At 40.7% G+C, this 18,262-nt stretch overlaps 2 protein-coding genes across 2 annotated transcripts; both read right to left on the reverse strand.

Annotated features, from left to right (window-relative positions):
- Window positions 1–10,651: 10,651 nt before the first annotated feature.
- On the reverse strand, window positions 10,652–11,371 carry LOC149796136 (general transcription factor II-I repeat domain-containing protein 2B-like). The gene has a single exon (XM_089963932.1). The coding sequence runs from the start codon at window positions 11,369–11,371 to the stop codon at window positions 10,652–10,654; it is 720 nt and encodes a 239-aa protein (XP_089820058.1).
- Window positions 11,372–11,617: 246 nt separating this feature from the next.
- On the reverse strand, window positions 11,618–12,154 carry LOC149796137 (general transcription factor II-I repeat domain-containing protein 2-like). The gene has a single exon (XM_089963933.1). The coding sequence runs from the start codon at window positions 12,152–12,154 to the stop codon at window positions 11,618–11,620; it is 537 nt and encodes a 178-aa protein (XP_089820059.1).
- Window positions 12,155–18,262: the final 6,108 nt, after the last annotated feature.

The raw sequence follows: 18,262 nt of genomic DNA on the forward strand, positions 1-18,262 counted from the left end.
GTAGGTGAAGAGTATAGTTAGGGTTTTGTAAGCGCTCACGTACGATTGTGTGGATAGTAGATTATGGATTTTGTTTATTGTTTCTTAGCGTATGTGGAGAGTATAGTTTGGGTTTTGTAAGCGCTCACGTACGATTGTGTGGATAGTAGATTATGGATTTTGTTAATTGTTTCTTAGCGTATGTGGAGAGTATAGTTAGGGTTTTATTATATGAAATTAAAAAGTAGGGGGATGTTTTCCTTCACGTCCGCGCTTTTCGTATAAGAACCCACAGTATTCGTCGTTCAAACCATTCTGCAAAGAATAAAAAAAGAAGATGGCTTCTAACCAAATGGACAAAATGGAAAAATTGCAAAACGTCCTCGACAATTTAGGAATGATAGAGCAAATGTTGGTTAACCTAAACGAGGATCACTATTCTTATAGTCCCCATCGAGTGAAGATGGAGATAAACAATTTACGAAAAATGAAGGTAATCATCAGTGATCTGTTGAAAGAAATAAAGGAGGAGAAGGAGGATGAAGAGGAAAGGATAAGGATGGGAGCATGGAATGAAAAAATTGAAAAAGAAGAAGAAAATGAAAAGAGGAAGAAAGAAGAGGAGGAAGAGAAGAAGAAAGAAGAGCAGGAGAAAAAAAAGAAAGAAAAGAAGAGAAAGAGTGTTGGAGACAAAATAAGAACTTGGTGGAGAAAAAGAAGAAACTAGAAGCAGAAGAAGAAGAAAACCCAAAGGCCCTTTTCAGGGCCAGCCATATTTCTCGAAAAGAGATAGCCTTTCCATTGCCTACCCCTTTTTTAAAAAAATTTAAAAAAAAAAAAAAATCCCATGTTCAATTTCCCTTGACGCTATAAAGTCCCACCCTGTTTAAATTCCTTTGACGCTAAACCGTCCCACGATTTTTCTCCATGTTAATTTCCCTTGACGCTAATCTGACCCACGATTTTTCTCCATGTTAAATTTCCCTTGACGCTAATCTGACCCAGGGGTCTCTGTAATGCTAATTCCCATTGACGCTAATCTCACCCCATTTACTACTAACAATATATTTCTATATACGTGAAAGTGCGTATGTTATTAAATTGTCTTTTCCCTTGATGTGCCTGATGTCAATATGATATTACTGCAACAACAAACTCGACCTTAAGAACCTTTAATTTAGTTTTTCATCTTGCCGATCAAAGGAAGGGGGTTGTGATCACAAAACACATTAATCGGAGGAGCTGAACTAATGTAAACTTTAAAGTGTTGTAATGTGTGAAGTGTCGAATTTTTAATTACGAAAATTTTAAAGTTGAATGCATTTAGCAATTAAAGTTATCGCAGTTAAGCCAGGAAACTCTTTGTGAAGGGTCACTTAGACCAGCAAGTTGTTCTCCACCTTTTTTTTGTTTGACTGGCGCCGCCAGTCAAACAAAAAAAAAGGTGGAGAACAACTTGGTGGTCTAAATGGTCACTCTGAACTTTAGTCGTTCATCTCGCCCCATGTCAGTGTAAACTTCAAAAGGAACAATATTTCCGACCCAGTGAAATTGACCGGGTATCTTATAACGGTTCTTAGACGTAAACATTTGAGGTACCGACCCTAACCGCTTGGTAGGAACCAATGTCCATTTATCATATTTTCAAAGGGAAAATTGTCACGCGCTGTCGTACACAGATTCTGAGCTGTCTAAATCTGATGAAAGAAATTATTTATTTGGGAAAGATTAGGGACCCTTGCTTACGATTGGGTAGAATAAATTAGGGCGTACTCTTTAGAGCAATCTGACTTTAAAGTGACGTCCCTAGTGTAAATTCTTTAGTCTGGAAAATTCCTAGAAGATGAAACTTTGTCCCGACTCCCTGGAAGCCTAAAGATTAGTGCTTTCCTCGTGAAACAAGAAAGGGACCAGTGGGTCATCGTGTAAAAAGAAAGGCATGTTTAGTGCTAGGACGCACAAGTCCTGAAGGAAAGAAAAAAGAAAGAAAGAAAAGCAGCGACGAGGAACAGCTTTCGGAGAGAAGGACGAGACAGTCCGAAGACAGGAGTACGGGGAAAAGAAAGAAAGAAGGACGAGGTCAGAATAAAGGGGACCAGGAAGTCCATGAAGGGACAGAACCTGGAGTTTTGGAAGGATGAACTAGGAGACGTTGATATACGGTCAAAGTGAATGACGGTGATGCAATCAATCGTGGATATTGCGCTCTTTCACCTCTCGTTGTGATGATGTAATAAATCTGAATTGGACACACCTGTTAAATTCTACTTATATAATCTAACTTGAATTTGAATTACCGTTTTAATTTGTTCTGATTAAATTTGTTACTTTCCTGTCAAAGGGGGCTCGTATTGTTTCTGCCCAGTATTCTCGCTCAGTTCTCTGTTTAAATTCCATTCTTCTTTCACTCCCGTCGGGCTATAATATCAAAGGAGGTCATCCTCTGGATAACGCAGCCAAACCCAATTAACCACCCCTTCTTATAAGAGGGCTACGTTACATAATGCCAATATCAAAGCCAAACCTTTCTTCTCGATTGTGGAATAATTTCTCTGGTGCTTATTTAACTTATTAGAAAAATAGCATACTGGACGATCTACACCATTTTCATCTTCTTGAATCAATACTGCTCCAACCCCAACATCACTTGCATCAACAGACAGTTTAAATGATTGACTGATATTTTGGAGCTGTAAGAACTGGTGCACTCTTAATTATGGCCTTTAACTTATCAAACGCCTCCTGAGAGTTTTCAGGCCAAAGAAACATGGTTTTCGTGCTCAATAAATTTGTCAGGGGTTCAGCAATTATGGAAAAATTGAAACAAGATGTCCGATAGTATCAAGCCATACCCAAAAATCTCATAAGTTGCTTTTTACTGATAGGCACAGGGAATTCAGAGATAGCCTTGACCTTAGCATCTATAGGTATAACTTGTACATGTCCCACGATATGTCCTACAAATGTTATACAAGCATGATAAAACTCACTTGTGTACAAATTAATTGTCAAATTTACATCTGTGAGTCTGTCAAAGAATTTCCGAATCGTCGCTAAATGATCTTTCCGGGTGTAGTTGTAAATGATGACATCATCGATGCAAGCATCACAGTTATCTAAACCAGATGTAATCATCTTCATTAAACGTTCAAATGTTCTAGGAGAACCTTTCATTCCAAACGCGATCACTTTATATTGATAAAGTCCATATAGAGTCACGAAAGCCAAAATTTCCTTTGCCCTTTCCGTCAGTGGAATTTGCCAAAATACTTTCAGAAGGTCAAATTTGGTGATATATTTGGCATTTCCAATTTTTTCAATGCAGCCATCCATTTTTTGTGCTGAAAATGAATCTGTTTTAATAAAACTGTTCACCTTCCTATGTCATGTTTACCCCGACCCAAAGTAGCCCAGTTGAAACATGTATAAACAAGGTAATTCTGACAGGCCATTGTTTGATGTCGAACATTGCCGAAGGCTAGCACTAATCCGTTACGTAAGATTGTTGTGGCTAGAATAGAAGAACCGGACATCGGAGTTGCAAAGTCACAGACAGCCAATTATCACCTGGGTGTCGAAATGTTTCCAAGATCAAAAGAAATTGCCTGAAGAAGTGGGAGTGTCCTAACTTCTTTCCCCTGCAAACAGACAGACAGGTTGAACTGGCCGCTAAGACGATTGGACAGGGGCACAGCGCCACCCAATCAGAATCGAGATAGGGTGGAGACCTTGATTTGGGTAGAATGATATCCCCGCGTTTTCCGGCAAGAGTTAGTTCGCTGAGAGAAATTACCCAGAGTGGAGGTTAGCGTAACTCCGAATAGCCATTCGTTATTGGCGGGAAAATCTTAGAGCGGGAAATTCTAAGTACAGAAAGCTTCAAAAGGTCAGTAGATATTTGTTCGGTCTTTGTGGAATCCGACTGCATTTTAATTGTAGGTCGTATGTATACTTTATTATTACTAGAATCGTAGTAAGAAGAATTACTTTGTTTTGTTAATATGTTTGCATATTTTGAAGAAATGAGTTGATATTTGTAAAGAATTATATAGCTTGCAGCCGTCGTAAGAGTTAATATTGTACTTTGCTATGTGGGTATTTTATAGTAGACTAACACATATGTTCATATGATTATAGATTTTGCCATTGTTGAATATTTGTAATGTACAGACATGCGTCTGATTGTTGTCAGATTGTAGTACGATGAGATTAAATATATATGTGTATATACTGACGTGACGCAATGTATTGATGTCTGTATAACAATTCGCCGATACTGTGTTATTACGCCATTGTTTACCCTGCAAGAAGTGTGTGGGAATTTCGATGTGCATGCATGCGTGACCGAAACAGTGATAGCTATCTGATGATTAATTGTCGCTATAGTGTGAGGTGAGATTCGATAAAACATATGTTAACGTCTTGTGGTTTTTCACAGGAAGCTTTGAGGGACAGACCAGTTATAGTTTGGTCCCGTAGTCTCGGATAGAGAGACGGAGGAAAGGAGAAGAAAGGAGAAGAAGGTGAAGTTGAAGTCTGGGAGCGAAATTGGAGGAGGAGATAATAGCGAGGGAAAGGAGAAGAAAGGAGAAGTTGAAGTCTGGGAGCGAAGTTGGAGGAGGAGATAGTAGAGAGGGAAACAGAGACAAAGGAGGAGTTAGAGGAACGGAAAGAAGGAAGAATCAGCGGGAAGAAATAGATGAGTAGATGCAAGGACAGGGGGAAAATCGAACTCACACTGTAAATCACGGGATGAATTAGGCTGTCACTTGGTCGAGGGAAAGACGAGTGATTGGAAGTTATCGTTTTAAATTATCAAATTTATTAAATTGTTATTGATTGAATTTCATCTTCGTGTTCTCTATAATTTAACCGTCGGCATTGCTGACTGGGGGCTCAGAGCTGTAAATCTACATCATCACTAATTTAACTTTCTAACCTAACGAGCCAGGGTGGAACTTTCATCATAATTTAATTAAATTATATTGGAAGAACCCCACCCCAATACGTGCAAACGCCACATCCTATAAAAAGTGCACATGAGGAAAGTATTATCTGGTTTCGGAACAAATATACATGGTGAACTCCAGTCACGTTTTCTCGGCTCTATGAAATCATTCTCCAGCAAATACCGAATTTCTTTTTTCAAGTATTCCTGTTTGAGAGGGTTCATCCTGTACGGGTGTTGTTTCACAGGTGTGAAATTTACAATTTCAATGTTATGGTAGATTTTATTTGTTCTTGTAGGAACAGCTAGAAATAAGTGCTCATATTCAAGTAATAACTGTTTTAACTGGTTTAGTTCATTCTTTTCATGTTTTTGCAAATGTGAAAGTTTCTGGTCCAGATTATTCGTAATTTCTCAATTCCGATCATGTGTTGCTCCAAAATCAATAGTCCGATTGCATTCCATTGCTTAAATCCTAAGTGTGTGGGACATGTACAACTAAATTAATTGCATGATTAACCTGGCTATCTCTCAACATTTTGGAACTCCTTTAAATTATTTACATCCCAGGGGTACTATTATTATAACTAATCTCATCCATTTCTTCATAACTTTGAAAAGGCCGTGATACCTAATCTGAAGAATATCTTGAAGAATGAGCAAGAGAGACAGAACTATATCTGCAGACTCAAAAGTTCTCTTCATTGTGGTTTTGTTGAACCATAATTTCACGTTTGATTTGAATTGCTGGATGACAAATTCAAACATAATTGGCTGGAAAATTCCAGACATAATATTTGACCCTTCATACAATTGGATAGATTTGAGAAGGCCAAATTGAGTTTAAAAAATTTATCAAAGCTTTTACTTTTGTTTTCAGTATTAACATTACTCAAAGGAATTGCCTCTGGGAATCTTGTTGACGCATACATTATGGCCAACAAGTATTGGAAGGTTGCAGATGTGCCTTATGTATTTTCTGAATGCGTTTTCCTACCATTTGACAAGCGTGACAAGATCCGCAGTATTTACCAACATCACTTTTGATTATTTTTTTGGCCAATAAAAGGGATTCAATATCTTGTGATAAGTGTTATTAATCTTTCAATGACCAGCCAAAGGAGTTTCGTAGGCCAGATTTAGAATTTCCTATATGTATGCTTTTGAAACTTCAATTTGATAGTTCACTGACCACGCGTCACAAGCAAGTACCACAGTTGGTCTCCATTTTTTCAAAAGAATCCCATTTTTAACGAAATAACAAACATGTACTTTTGTGGCTTCAGTTTCACTAATGGACTTTTGAAACAAACAGGAGATCTCATGATCTTTTTCCTGTTCGACAGCAAGTGATTGTCGTTTGTCACCCTGATTAGAATAAAGAGAATGAGTAGTTAAAAGGGGATCACTGTGATCATTACCCTTTGATTGATCCAAACGAGGACTGAAAGTGTCCTCATCAAAATCCTGACCAATACATGTGTCAGCAGTAATGAGTGGGGGCGATGTCCGGACAATGGGAATTAGCATTAAAAGACCCCCTGGAGATATACGGACAAGATAAATATAAACGAAAATGGTGGGCCTGTATACGGACAAAAGGTTGGGCCAGTATATGGACATGGGAATTTGGGCCTATAAACGTAAAATAGGACTTGAACAGGAGTGACGTCACGGTACTGTACACTGCAACAATCTTGCAAGGGGCTGAACTCAGTCGGGGAGGAATAGTGTGGCAAGGGGCTAACCTGAATACGCATCACAGTAGGGACAAACAGAGACACAGACATGGAGACGTGGTTAGAGATAGAGACAGGGTTAGAGGCATAGACAGAGACTTAGACATATAAAACAAACAAATTCACACACATACACATACACAAAAACGTACGAGTGCACACAAACACACACACACACACAAACGTACGTGCGTATACAGACATAAACAAACACACATACATAGATACATAGAACATAAATCTATCTAACAAAATCTCGACTAAACTTTTTTAGGCAAGGGAGAATAGATATTTTTCGAGAAAATGGAGTGGCGCTAAAAATGGTCTTTTTTTGTTAAAATAATTTAGTTAACATAGAGGATATCGCACGGATCTTCTTCTCTTCCTCAAACTTCGTCTGACCTCTGGACCGTATATTAAGACTCTCTTCAGACAACCTTGTTTCTCCACATAGATCCTTGGTTTCCAAAGGGTCGTATCTGTGATCTGGGTAATTACCCCTGATGATTGGATAGTCCGAGTTGAACAGCATTGACGATATGAGAGTAGACGATTCTACGTTAGTCCACATCTTGTGACGAGAAGACGTGAACGGAATGAGTTGAATCGGGGTTAGTTATAATGGAAGAGCGGAACGAAATGGAGTTCTTTCACCAATCCTAACACTCGTTACAAAATTCAGTCAGAGTGCGGAGTCTGTCTTCCAATCCGGAGAGAGCTACCCGTGACATCACATACCCTATATATAGGTACGCTAGCGTCCGTGCGCAATGAATCAATGCGACAGAGTTAGAACATGACGAAAACTAAGACCATGAATTGGGGGTGCACCATCTGTGGAGACGATGAGTGATGGTATAAAGCGGATACTGAAACAACCACAATCCTACTTCCAGACGAGAACAATTTTAATTGGGACTTAGCGGATTTTCTCCCTTCACAAGAATTTGTTCCGGTACCAGTACCTTCTCCCCTTTCTCCTTCCTTACCGTATGTCGAAGATTTTAAACTGAGGCAGAAAGAAGAATTGGATAAATTTTTGCAACAGCAGAAAGAAGCAGAAAAAGCCTTTCTCATTCAACAGCAACAACGGGAAGGACGATGAGGCAAGAAGAAAACGGCAAGAAGAAGAAGAAGAAGCAGAGAAGAATCAAGGTCTAGGAGAGAAGGAGGACAGTGAAAGTCAAACGGTGACGGTATTCTTAGACATTTTGGCAGAGTTAAGGAGCCTCAAAGAAACATATCAGACTTCTTTAATACGACCCAAGACAAAAAGACCTTCCCGGGCCAAACACTCCAATCTCGTTCACACTCCCACTACGCCTGAGATACCAACGCTAGTGATTTCTACCAAATCATCGATAGTAGCAGGTCCAGAAGTAGTCCTTGGACATGGCAAATACACAACGGTCCTATTCAGGGTCACCCGTCCCTCTCGAAAAGAGCCTACTCCATGTTTGCCAAAATCAATTAAAACTCAAAATCCCTTTTTATCCCATGATATACATGTGTGAGTGCATGATTGTAGGTTCTTACTAAAAAAATCAATACCAAGAGACAATTACGTTTTACTTTCTGGTATATTCTGGTACAAATTACAATCCAATTTCACAACACATCACTTTAAACGTTCATTTTTCTTCTTAGTTTCTTTTCACTCCTTTTCTTCATTTCTTCACTGTCAAAGGCGTTTCCTCTTCTTCCTCACTTTCTTCTCGTTTTCTTTTTTTCTCTCTGATCGTGTCTGGGTTCTTCCTTTTTAGAGGGTACATCTTCTTCCTGTTCCGAATTTGTCTCTCCTTCCTGCTCCTGTTGATTTTTATGGCAGTCTGAACACCAACATCCTTTCTCTTGACAATGATAACAGGTATCTTGACCATTGTCTTTTTTACACTTGTCTTGCTTTGACATTGTGGACATTCTGTGACCCAATGCCCTTTCTTCTGACAAATATAGCAAGTATCTTGACTTTTATCTCGAAAGGAAGGGAGTAGTCCGTCGGGTTCTCTGAAGAAAACCTTTGTATGACACCGCGCAAAGCTCTGATCAGAAGTTCAATCTGTGTTGGCTCTTCCATCTGTCTGGTCGGATTGAGAGTGAAATGAAAACTTTGATGGAAGACATTGACCCTTTTTAAAGGGAAAACACTGATTTTACAGGGGCCCCGAGTGGCCGAGTGGTCTAAAGCGCTCTCCGTTACGGATCACTGCCATCTCACCTTTGTCTGCGTGGGTTCGAGTCTCGGATTCGGCCAATGTGGGTATGTGAGAAAGCTTACCAGTAGCTTCTCGAGGGTCGGTGGTTCTTTCCGGGGACTTCCCGTTTTCTTCCTCCACCATTAATACTGGCCGCCATGTATAGCCTATCGTGTGCTGAAAAATGGCGTTAAACCCTACAACAATAACAACAACAACAACTGATCTTACATTGATATAAAGGGGACCATTATGTTTAAAATGAAGTCATTTGACTTTTTGCAGTCAAGATAAAACGATCGCATCATTTCGTGAAGAAAGGAGAAGAAAGTAAGAGGCAGAAACGTGACCTACCGCCTCACACCGTAGCTGAAGTCTTGGCTCAAATCCATGCCAGTGATTTTGAAGATGACATGAGTGAGCCAGAATCCAGATACAGAGTCAAAAAGTCGAACCAAGGTTCACCATCAATAATCCCTGAAAACTACAAACAACATTCGAGAGACGGATAAACACTCCTCTAAAACATGTAGAACCAAGGCCTACACGTACACGGTGAAGTTTAAAGGTCTCAATTCACACGTACCGCTGGAGAAAGCAGAGGGGTTCATCGCCGATTTGTGGAATTCTTTGATTACCACACTGAAACGGCAATGTAGAGCCAAGGAAGACGATCGCTTGAGACATTCTATTTATCACGACCGTTTGAAGTCACCTGTTTAAATCGAGTTTAGCAAACCAGCAGAATTGACACCTTCAAAAGTCGTCGACAAGAATCAACACGTACAGCAATCCAATGATAAGTTTCATATCAGCGATGCAAAAGTGACACTGTACATGATTCACGTTTATCTTCTCAAAGGAACTGGACAACGAAGAAAAGTGTTATTTGGTGAACGACCTTTGCAGCATAAAGTGTTGCCTCGTCCAAATTAACAACACTCAAAACAAGATGTGTTTAGCCGAGCCATCGTGGTGGGACGAACGTATGGCGATAAGAACGACACAGCAGAATGGAATAGAGCGTGGCAAACTATTAAAAAATCGAATCTAGCCAAACAACGAAGAAAAGAAGAACCTCTGTTACAGCAAGCTGTCCTGTCTAAAGACACGGCCTACGCCGCAGGGGTGTCCAAACTTTTTGCAAAGAGGGCCAGATTTGATAAAGTGAAGATGACCGGGAGCCAATAGTTCCTTCTGATGTTTTTTTTTAACAACAAAAGTTACATGCAAATATACACTGTTATAGAACGATAAATAAATTTTAAAAAAAACAACAACAAATAAACAATAAATAATTAAAATAATTTTCATTGTCACAATTATCTTTATTTTTCAAATGGCAATGTAACTAAATATAAGCCACTCAGGCAGACATGAACAACTCTAAAAACACAATTCTGCCTTTCATTCATATCTGGAGAGTCAGGTAACATTGAACTGTATGTAATACCTTAAATTACCATGAGATAGATAAATATCTTTGCCTCATGGTCATTTTAAACAGGAGTTATAACTAATGCAAAGTTTTCTGTTATCACTAAAGTTGAAAACAAGTGAATTTTGCTTTTGTCTTTTAAAAGATCTTTCAGAAAATAATAGTTTGTGCCACATATACAGGTACATAACATCAACGGTTTAACCAGATCTTATTTAAGAGTTTAATAAAATAAGTGCCATAAGTCCAAGTGCATAAGTGTGCTTTTGGCTTTTCACTGTTAACAGTGATAGATGTTACCGTTCAAAACACTCAATTTCAGATTGATCAAGAAACCGATAACTTGCTGACACTAATGAGAAGGGTGATACTGAGATCTGGAGTTCACTAAAGAGGCCAGGTCTGGTTCGAGGGCAGTGGTTGAGATGCGTAAAATGTCACGTAAGTGGGAGTCACTTAGTCTTGACCTCAATCGGTTCTTGTTTAAGTTCATGACAGAGAATGTCTGCTCACACAAATATGTGGAGCCGAATAAGCTCAGCATTTTCTTAGCAAATGTTCGCATTTCTGGAAATCCGCTTTTATCCAGCTGTCCGTAAAAGTCAACAAGAGAAAGCTGCTGGTGTTTGTCGCGCCACTCATCGTCACACTGCAGCTCAATGAGCTCCAGCTGCAGCTGTGGAGAAGCATCATCAGGGTCAACGGAGAAGGGAGAAGAGAAAAGCAACATGTCCTTTTCAACAACTGGAAAATCCTGAAAGCGTTTGTTGAACTCCACAGAAAGAGATGCGATAGCTGTTGCATAACTCTTCATTTGCACACCGTTGTTGTCCTGTGGGAAACTGTCAATTACCTCTTTAAAAGCTGGGAAGTGCGCGGAGCAGGAGTCTGTTTGGGACAAGTGTCTTTGGAAAAGTTGCAGCTTCGTTCCAAAGGCCTTGACGTGAACGTATAGCTGGTTCACCACTGCATCTCGTCCTTGAAGATTAACATTCAGCCCATTCAGATGCTTCGTTATGTCAACCAATAAAGACAAATCTGCCAGCCATATAGGATTGGACAATTCTTCCATCGGTTGCCCCTTTTCACACAAAAAATGTTTTATTTCTTCTCTGAGAGAGAAAAATCGCTGCATTGCGGACCCCCGACTTAGCCACCTCACATCGTTGTGATATATTACGTCTCCGTATTCATCTTGGATGTCAAGCAAGAACTGCTGAAACTGTCGGTGGTGTAGAGCTTTAGAGCGAATAGAATTGATTGCCTTTACCACTGGTTTCATAACATGATCAAATTTGAGATGTTTGGCGCAGAGAGCCTACTGATGAATTAAACAGTGTAGTTTAATAGTGTTTCCTCCTTCTTCGCTGACTTTATTGCAAATCAGTGTGGACAATCTACTTCGCTCACCAGCCATGGCAGGCGCACCATCGGTAATGATCCCAGAAAATTTACTCCACGGTAGTTTCATATCATCAACAGCATCACAAACAGAAACGAATAAATTCGTTCCTCTGGTTTGGTCTTTAAGGCTTTGGAGGTCAAGCAGCTCCTCTATTACGTTCATGTTGTCATCAACTCCTCTTAAAAAAATCAAGAGCTGTGCAGTGTCAGAAGCATCGGTGCTTTCATCGCAGGCTAATGAGAAATAATCAAAAGTCTCTCCCCTGTCCTTCAGTTGTCTCTTAATATCTGACAATATGTCCTCCACTCTCCGTGCCACAGCGTTACGTGCCAGGCAAACATTCATAAATTCTTGCTTCTTCGCGGGGCAAATGTTCTCCACCATTTTCATGACACAGTCTTTGATAAATGTACCTTCAATAAAAGATTTGCCATGTTTAGCTATTAACATGGCCACTTCGTAGCTTCCTTTGGTGATATTTTCCTTTGACACATGCCTGCGTGAAGAATCGCTGTTGTGATGCCAGAACAGCTTGGAGCTGCTTAACTTTTTCAGCGCTGTCACTCCCTGTTAGCTTGTCTCGTATGTGTTAGCATGTTTAGTCTGGTAGTGTCTCTTTACGTTGAAATCCTTACAAGGCAACCGTCTCGTTACAAAAGAGACAAACACAATTGCCTCGATTTTCAGTGAAAAAGTAATGTAATTCCCATCTCTCCTGAAAGCGACGGCCCTCACTGTCAGCTTTCCTCTTTATCTTTTCAGTCGCCATGGCAGAAATGAGCGAAGAAGGGTTCGCGTGCTAGCGGGCCATAAATAATACATTATATGACCGAAGCTGCGGGCCGTATGAAATCTTACCGCGGGCCGTGATTGGCTCGCGGGCCAGACTTTGGAACCCCTGGCCTACGGCATTCATGGAATGCAAAAACTGCATGACGTGTTGGCTCCACGCTACACCTTGAAAGTACACCATTAAGAAGTGCGTGGACCTCTACTGTTTCGAGACACAAATTTCAAAGACAGAAAATAGATTCACGTCTATCATCACGATGAACATTTCGATGCCATAACCAGTATCACCGAATTACTGGGATACAGTTATTATTGTGAGCAATGTGACTCTGGGTATAACAATCGAGAGCAACACAAGCATTGTGGATCGAAATGTCCAGGATGTTTCGCGTCTCTACCCTGTCTTGAATAAAGACAAAAACGAGTGCATTACCCAGCCTGTCACTGCACTTTTGTCACCCCTACGTCTTAGCAACAACATCGCAAGACGCAAGGTTCACAGCAGAAAGGTGCTTGTCAACTCCTGAAATGTTCTGCTTGTGGACAAGTTAAGTCATAAGTATCAGAAGTGCCAAGGCGCACATATGTCCAGTAAAGAAAGGATGTCACATTTTTCACCAAATCGTGAACACGAATACTACATTCAAAAATACCAACCCCCCAGGAGGAAGAAGAAGATGACCAGAAGAAGAAAGGCAATTTCATCTTTTCAGATTTCGAATGCATGCAAGAGACCGGCATTCACATTCCTAAGTTATGTGTGGCTCATCGAGCGTGCGAGAAGTGCATCCAAGAGACTATCCTTAGTCATTTCCCTCCCTGCAGCAAGATTCATGGAGGACGTGAAAAACTCTTTCGTGGACCTAACACGCTGGCCGAATTTGCCCAATGAATCTTAGACCCCATCGACGAGACATGCAGCCAAGATGACATCGAATGTTACGGAGATTACCATCGCTATGCCACGGTGATGGCTCACAACTTCTCGGGATACGATGGGCAGTTTCTCCTGAAATACTACACGGAAGAAAGTACCGAACGTCCGAAAGTTACCTTGAAAGGAGCCAAGCTCATTTCCATGCACGTGGGGCAAGTGCAAATTAAAGATTCGGTGAGTTACATGGCCATGCCTTTGAGTCGAATGCCTAAAACATTTGGAATAACAGAAATGGCCAAAGGTTATTTTCCGCACTTTTTCATTAACGAAGCCAATCAACACAACGTTATACCACATTGATCTAATGCTCACTAGTACGACCGCGACAACATGCGCACCGAAAAACGAGAAGCTTTCTATGTTTGCTACCACACTCACACTTTGGACACCTTCGACTTTCAGGAACAAACTTTAAAGTATTGTCAATCAGACATTTTACGGCGATGCTATGGAAAATTTCGAGAAATAATCACGGAGCACGGAGGGATCGATCCTTTGAAGAAAGCCTGCACCATTGCCAAAGCGTGTTCCTTAGAGTACCGCAAACTATTCATGTCCGAGAAGATCCTGGTCGTCATCCGCCCTCAAACGACCAATTTTGTCAAATGTCAATACTCGATCAAGGCTCTGCACTGGTTACATTACTTGTGCGACAAGGAAGACACATGGATCCGTCACGCCCGAAACGGAAAAGGTGAAAAGATCATCAGAACGTATTATGTGGATAGGTGAGACTTAGAAAACACTCAGATCGTGTAAGAGTTTCGAGGCTGCTTATTTCACGGATGTCCGACCTGCTAATCTCAACGGTACACTAAAAACCAGTTTCTACAACATATCATGGAAGACTTGTACGAGCTCATTTGTCAGCAACACTTAAAGTTAGAACAGCAAGGATACCAAGAGGTGGAAATGTGGAAACACAAGTACTATCACCATTTTGAAAACCGATCCAGAGTTTAAACGTATCGTGGAAAGCAACAAGTTGGTGAAACTTCTGAACCCGTGGAACAGTTTGTATGGAGGACGGAAAAATGTCACCTGTTTGCTGTACCAAGCCAACGAGAAGAAAGGAGAACGAATCAAATACCTAGAAGTCTGTTTGCTGTATCCTTACATGTGCAAATATTGTCACTTTTTCACGAGCACCCCGACGACAGGATTCTAAGTTTTGCTAGTGGCGGTCCCAAAAGTTACGGTTACGAATGCTAGGACCCCAAGGAAAGTGCACACCAAATGTAAAGTGAAAGGATTGACTCTCAATTATCGCACAAGTCGAGTGGAAACCTTTGGGTATTGAAAGAAGCCTTGCAGTCTGGAGAGGATCAACATTTTAAATACGAGCATAACAAGATTGTACGTTTAGCCACAAACCAAATCTTCAATCAAGTTTTCAAAAAACTGTATCAAATTGTGTACCAGAGGCGAGTACGGATTCCCAACCGCTGCACTTTGCCTTACGGGCACATCGATATTGGTCAGCATATAAAAAGGGAAAACCTCCAAGACCAACAGTTCATTGTGACTACCAACACCAAGCGAAAAAGATGGATCCTAAGAAACAAACACCATTCAAGATCGGCGATTCTCAAGTGTAGTGCGATGCTGTGCCTTGCGATGACAGCGATGCCGTACGCTGTGACCTCAGTGACTCAGTACGACATCATGGCAACTTCGTTACGACTACTTCAGAAAGCCATCATGGGAACTTTTCTATGACTACTACTACTACTACAATACCTACCATGGAAAGTGATGATGTGCGTGTCAAACCTGACGGATGCGAAAGCGATGCATTTCGTTACAGAACACCTTATCACTTTACTGGTTTTCATTGTCTATCATCCTTAACTTGAAACCATGCGGCTACCACCCTACAGATATCATTCATGCCTGAACCAACTACAGCGGGTTTAACCGTACCCTCATCTAAACGAACCTGTCAAAGTAGAATATTTGTTCCCTTTGCGTTGGCCTGAATATTGCGACTTTGAAATAGTCATAATATACCTTCCAAGAAAAGTGGCCTAAATAACTGGTAGGACATACCGCCGAAGAATTAGCCTAAGACGGATTTATCTACTTGGGCGAAGGTGATAAAACCAAGTGCTTCAGTTGTGGTGTGTCACTTCACCAGTGGAAGCAGAAAGATTCAGCTTACCTAGAACATAGTCGATGGTGACCGCACTGTAACTACCTACCTTTAGTGGGAAGACCAGAGTAATCTCGTGATGGATACTTTACAAGAAAACAATTGTGGTTTGAATGTGGAGATGAGAGAACGCATTTACCGGGAGTTGGTCACAATACAAGTCAAACGCAACGAACAATTGCATCCTTTAATTCACCGATGTTGGAACCATTGATACCTGAATGCTATAAGATGATTGATTTATTTGAAAGCTTTCCAAAGGTCAGATATTGATCACCTGACGGAGGACCAGAAAACTTTGGTTCCTACTCATCATGCTTCTTACAAGCTAGTCATAATATACCGAATTCTAGTAGAAGAGTTAGTGGATTATCCAAATCTTTTACACGAACAAATCTTGGCTCAAGAGGAAACGGCTGTGTGCCGTGTGGTATGTGAGTTAGTGACTAGACATTTTGGTACAGTACACGACTTTTATAATTAGTGATACAATATTGCCGTGGAAGGAAATCAATGACAGTATTCAGACTGTGGAGGTTTACCAACTCTTTTTACGAGAACTGTATCCAATGAATTTGGGCCGTCGTGTGATGTGTGTCTTAGTGACTTCCTTTCTGGGATTTCGTTTATCAGCCGATTCGTTGCGGGCTCTTTACGATCTGTACCTCACAGTACCACCAAAAACATAAGGTTGGTACCTTTAAATGTACACGAGACAATTATTCTGTTGAAAGCCTTGCGCTTTCATCTCGATACTTCGCGACTTCTAAGGGAAAAAAAGATTTGTCAACTTTTAGTCACTGAAGATGTTTACGACGATGTGTGAGTAGCTTGTGACTTACACACTCACAACGTTTTAGTTTCGTGGTTTGGACAAAAGAAGCGGCAAACTATGCCCAAGATTTGTGATCATCAATTTAAACGTTCAGTGAAAAAGTAACTTTTAAACCTTTGTCTTATCTGCATTGCCTGAAGAAGAACCCAACACCGAGGAAAACAACTACAATCAGGATAGGACTGTCATTGACGTAGACATCCTTGAAAAGCCATCCTGTGAGGACCCCTCTATGACTGTGCCAAGTGTAGAGACACAAAGAACATTACGAAATGTCTCTTGGATACCACACCTTTGTCACAAAAAAAATGTTGTACAGTGACTTGTTTATATACCACTTTGATCGCTTTGATGTGTATTTTATCGATGTAATTAACCCTTTGGCTTTTATGTATTTTTGTCTTTCGTGTTCCAATTAAATTTTTGTGTGGAAATAAACGTGTCCTGAAAAAGTATTAAAACTCTTGTCTTGTCTGTTGTCGTTTCAAAAGTGACATTCCCTGCACTATGGCTACCTCTGCTGTCCTTCTTCCTCCACCTTTATCCCTTTCACATGTTAATTGCTGGACCGAGCGGTTCAGGCAAAGCCGAATTTATCAAACGTTTGATCGAACAGAAAAACCATTTGATCTATCGTCCACCTCAATGTAACGTGTGATGTTACAAAGAGTGGCAATCGACGAACAGTCTCCTGCGAAAGTCAAGGAGATTCCATCGTGTTTGTGGAAGGGATTCCTGGCGAAGACGACGAGATCGTATCTGACCCCAGTCTAACTCATCTGGTCATCTTTGACGACATATTAGCAAAAGACGAAGAAGAAATTAAACTGTGGTTTACGCACAAAGTGCATCATCGTAATGCCAGTGTCATTAACATCACCCAAAATTAGTTTAAAAAAATTAAAGCCCATCGAACCATCAGTCTCAATGCTCATTACGTGGTCTTGTTTAAAAGTCCAAGAGATAAATCGCAAGTGCAAGTGATAGCCAAACAGTTAGGAACAACCTTGGTTGGCTCATAACGAATATGCCACTCAACCCCACACGCCTATTCACTCGTGCATTTAAAACCCACCAATACCGATTATTTGCGATTTCACTGGTGCCAAGACGGAGGGCCTGTCGTGTTCACGTCAATGTCGACGTAAGAAAAAAGTCTATAAAAACCTCGCAGACTTTTGGTCTGTCTCACACATCGTTAGCATGACGTTCCATCAGTCTAATCTTCCTATCAAATTGATTCGTGCCTTCTACGGCATCAGTCACGAAAAAAATCCACAAATACATGCTCGTGTCTTAGAATCCAGTCTCTGAGAAATCTTACGATGGCTTACGGTGACAACACGTCAATTACTGCGAGGTATTATTCATATTCCTCATCAAACCAAATGCTTTTATGAGAGAAACAAAGTTGCCTTGACGCAACTGGCCAATCCCCGCATCGACACTGAAACCAAAAAGCAAATCATTTTGAAACCCGGAGGTAGCGGTTCCCTAGGAGGAATCATCATTCGCTCCCTCTTAAAATGTGATTCCAATGCTACCGAAGTCATCCCTAAGAAAAAAGTCACTCCCCGACCCAAACGTACCCAGAAGAAAAAGAGTAGTAGTGTCAAGACCTGGTTACAACCCCGGAAAAAAGAAAAGTCCCCAGAAAAAAAGGAAAAAAAAAGCCCACATTAAAGACTTTCAACAACAGATTCTACCCGCAAAAGGATACTGCAGTGGTGATCGTGTCTCCAGTATCCTCGGGTTCTTATACATTGCCGTTGCTAGTGTGGCCAGTCAAACCCAATTTGACACCTGTCCTTCCCCAGTTGATGACAAAATGGAAACCTATGT

This window comes from Sinohyriopsis cumingii, chromosome 7 (genome assembly GCF_028554795.1).
Source record: "Sinohyriopsis cumingii isolate HCF-2022 chromosome 7, ASM2855479v2, whole genome shotgun sequence".
NCBI classification, from domain to species: domain Eukaryota; kingdom Metazoa; phylum Mollusca; class Bivalvia; order Unionida; family Unionidae; genus Sinohyriopsis; species Sinohyriopsis cumingii.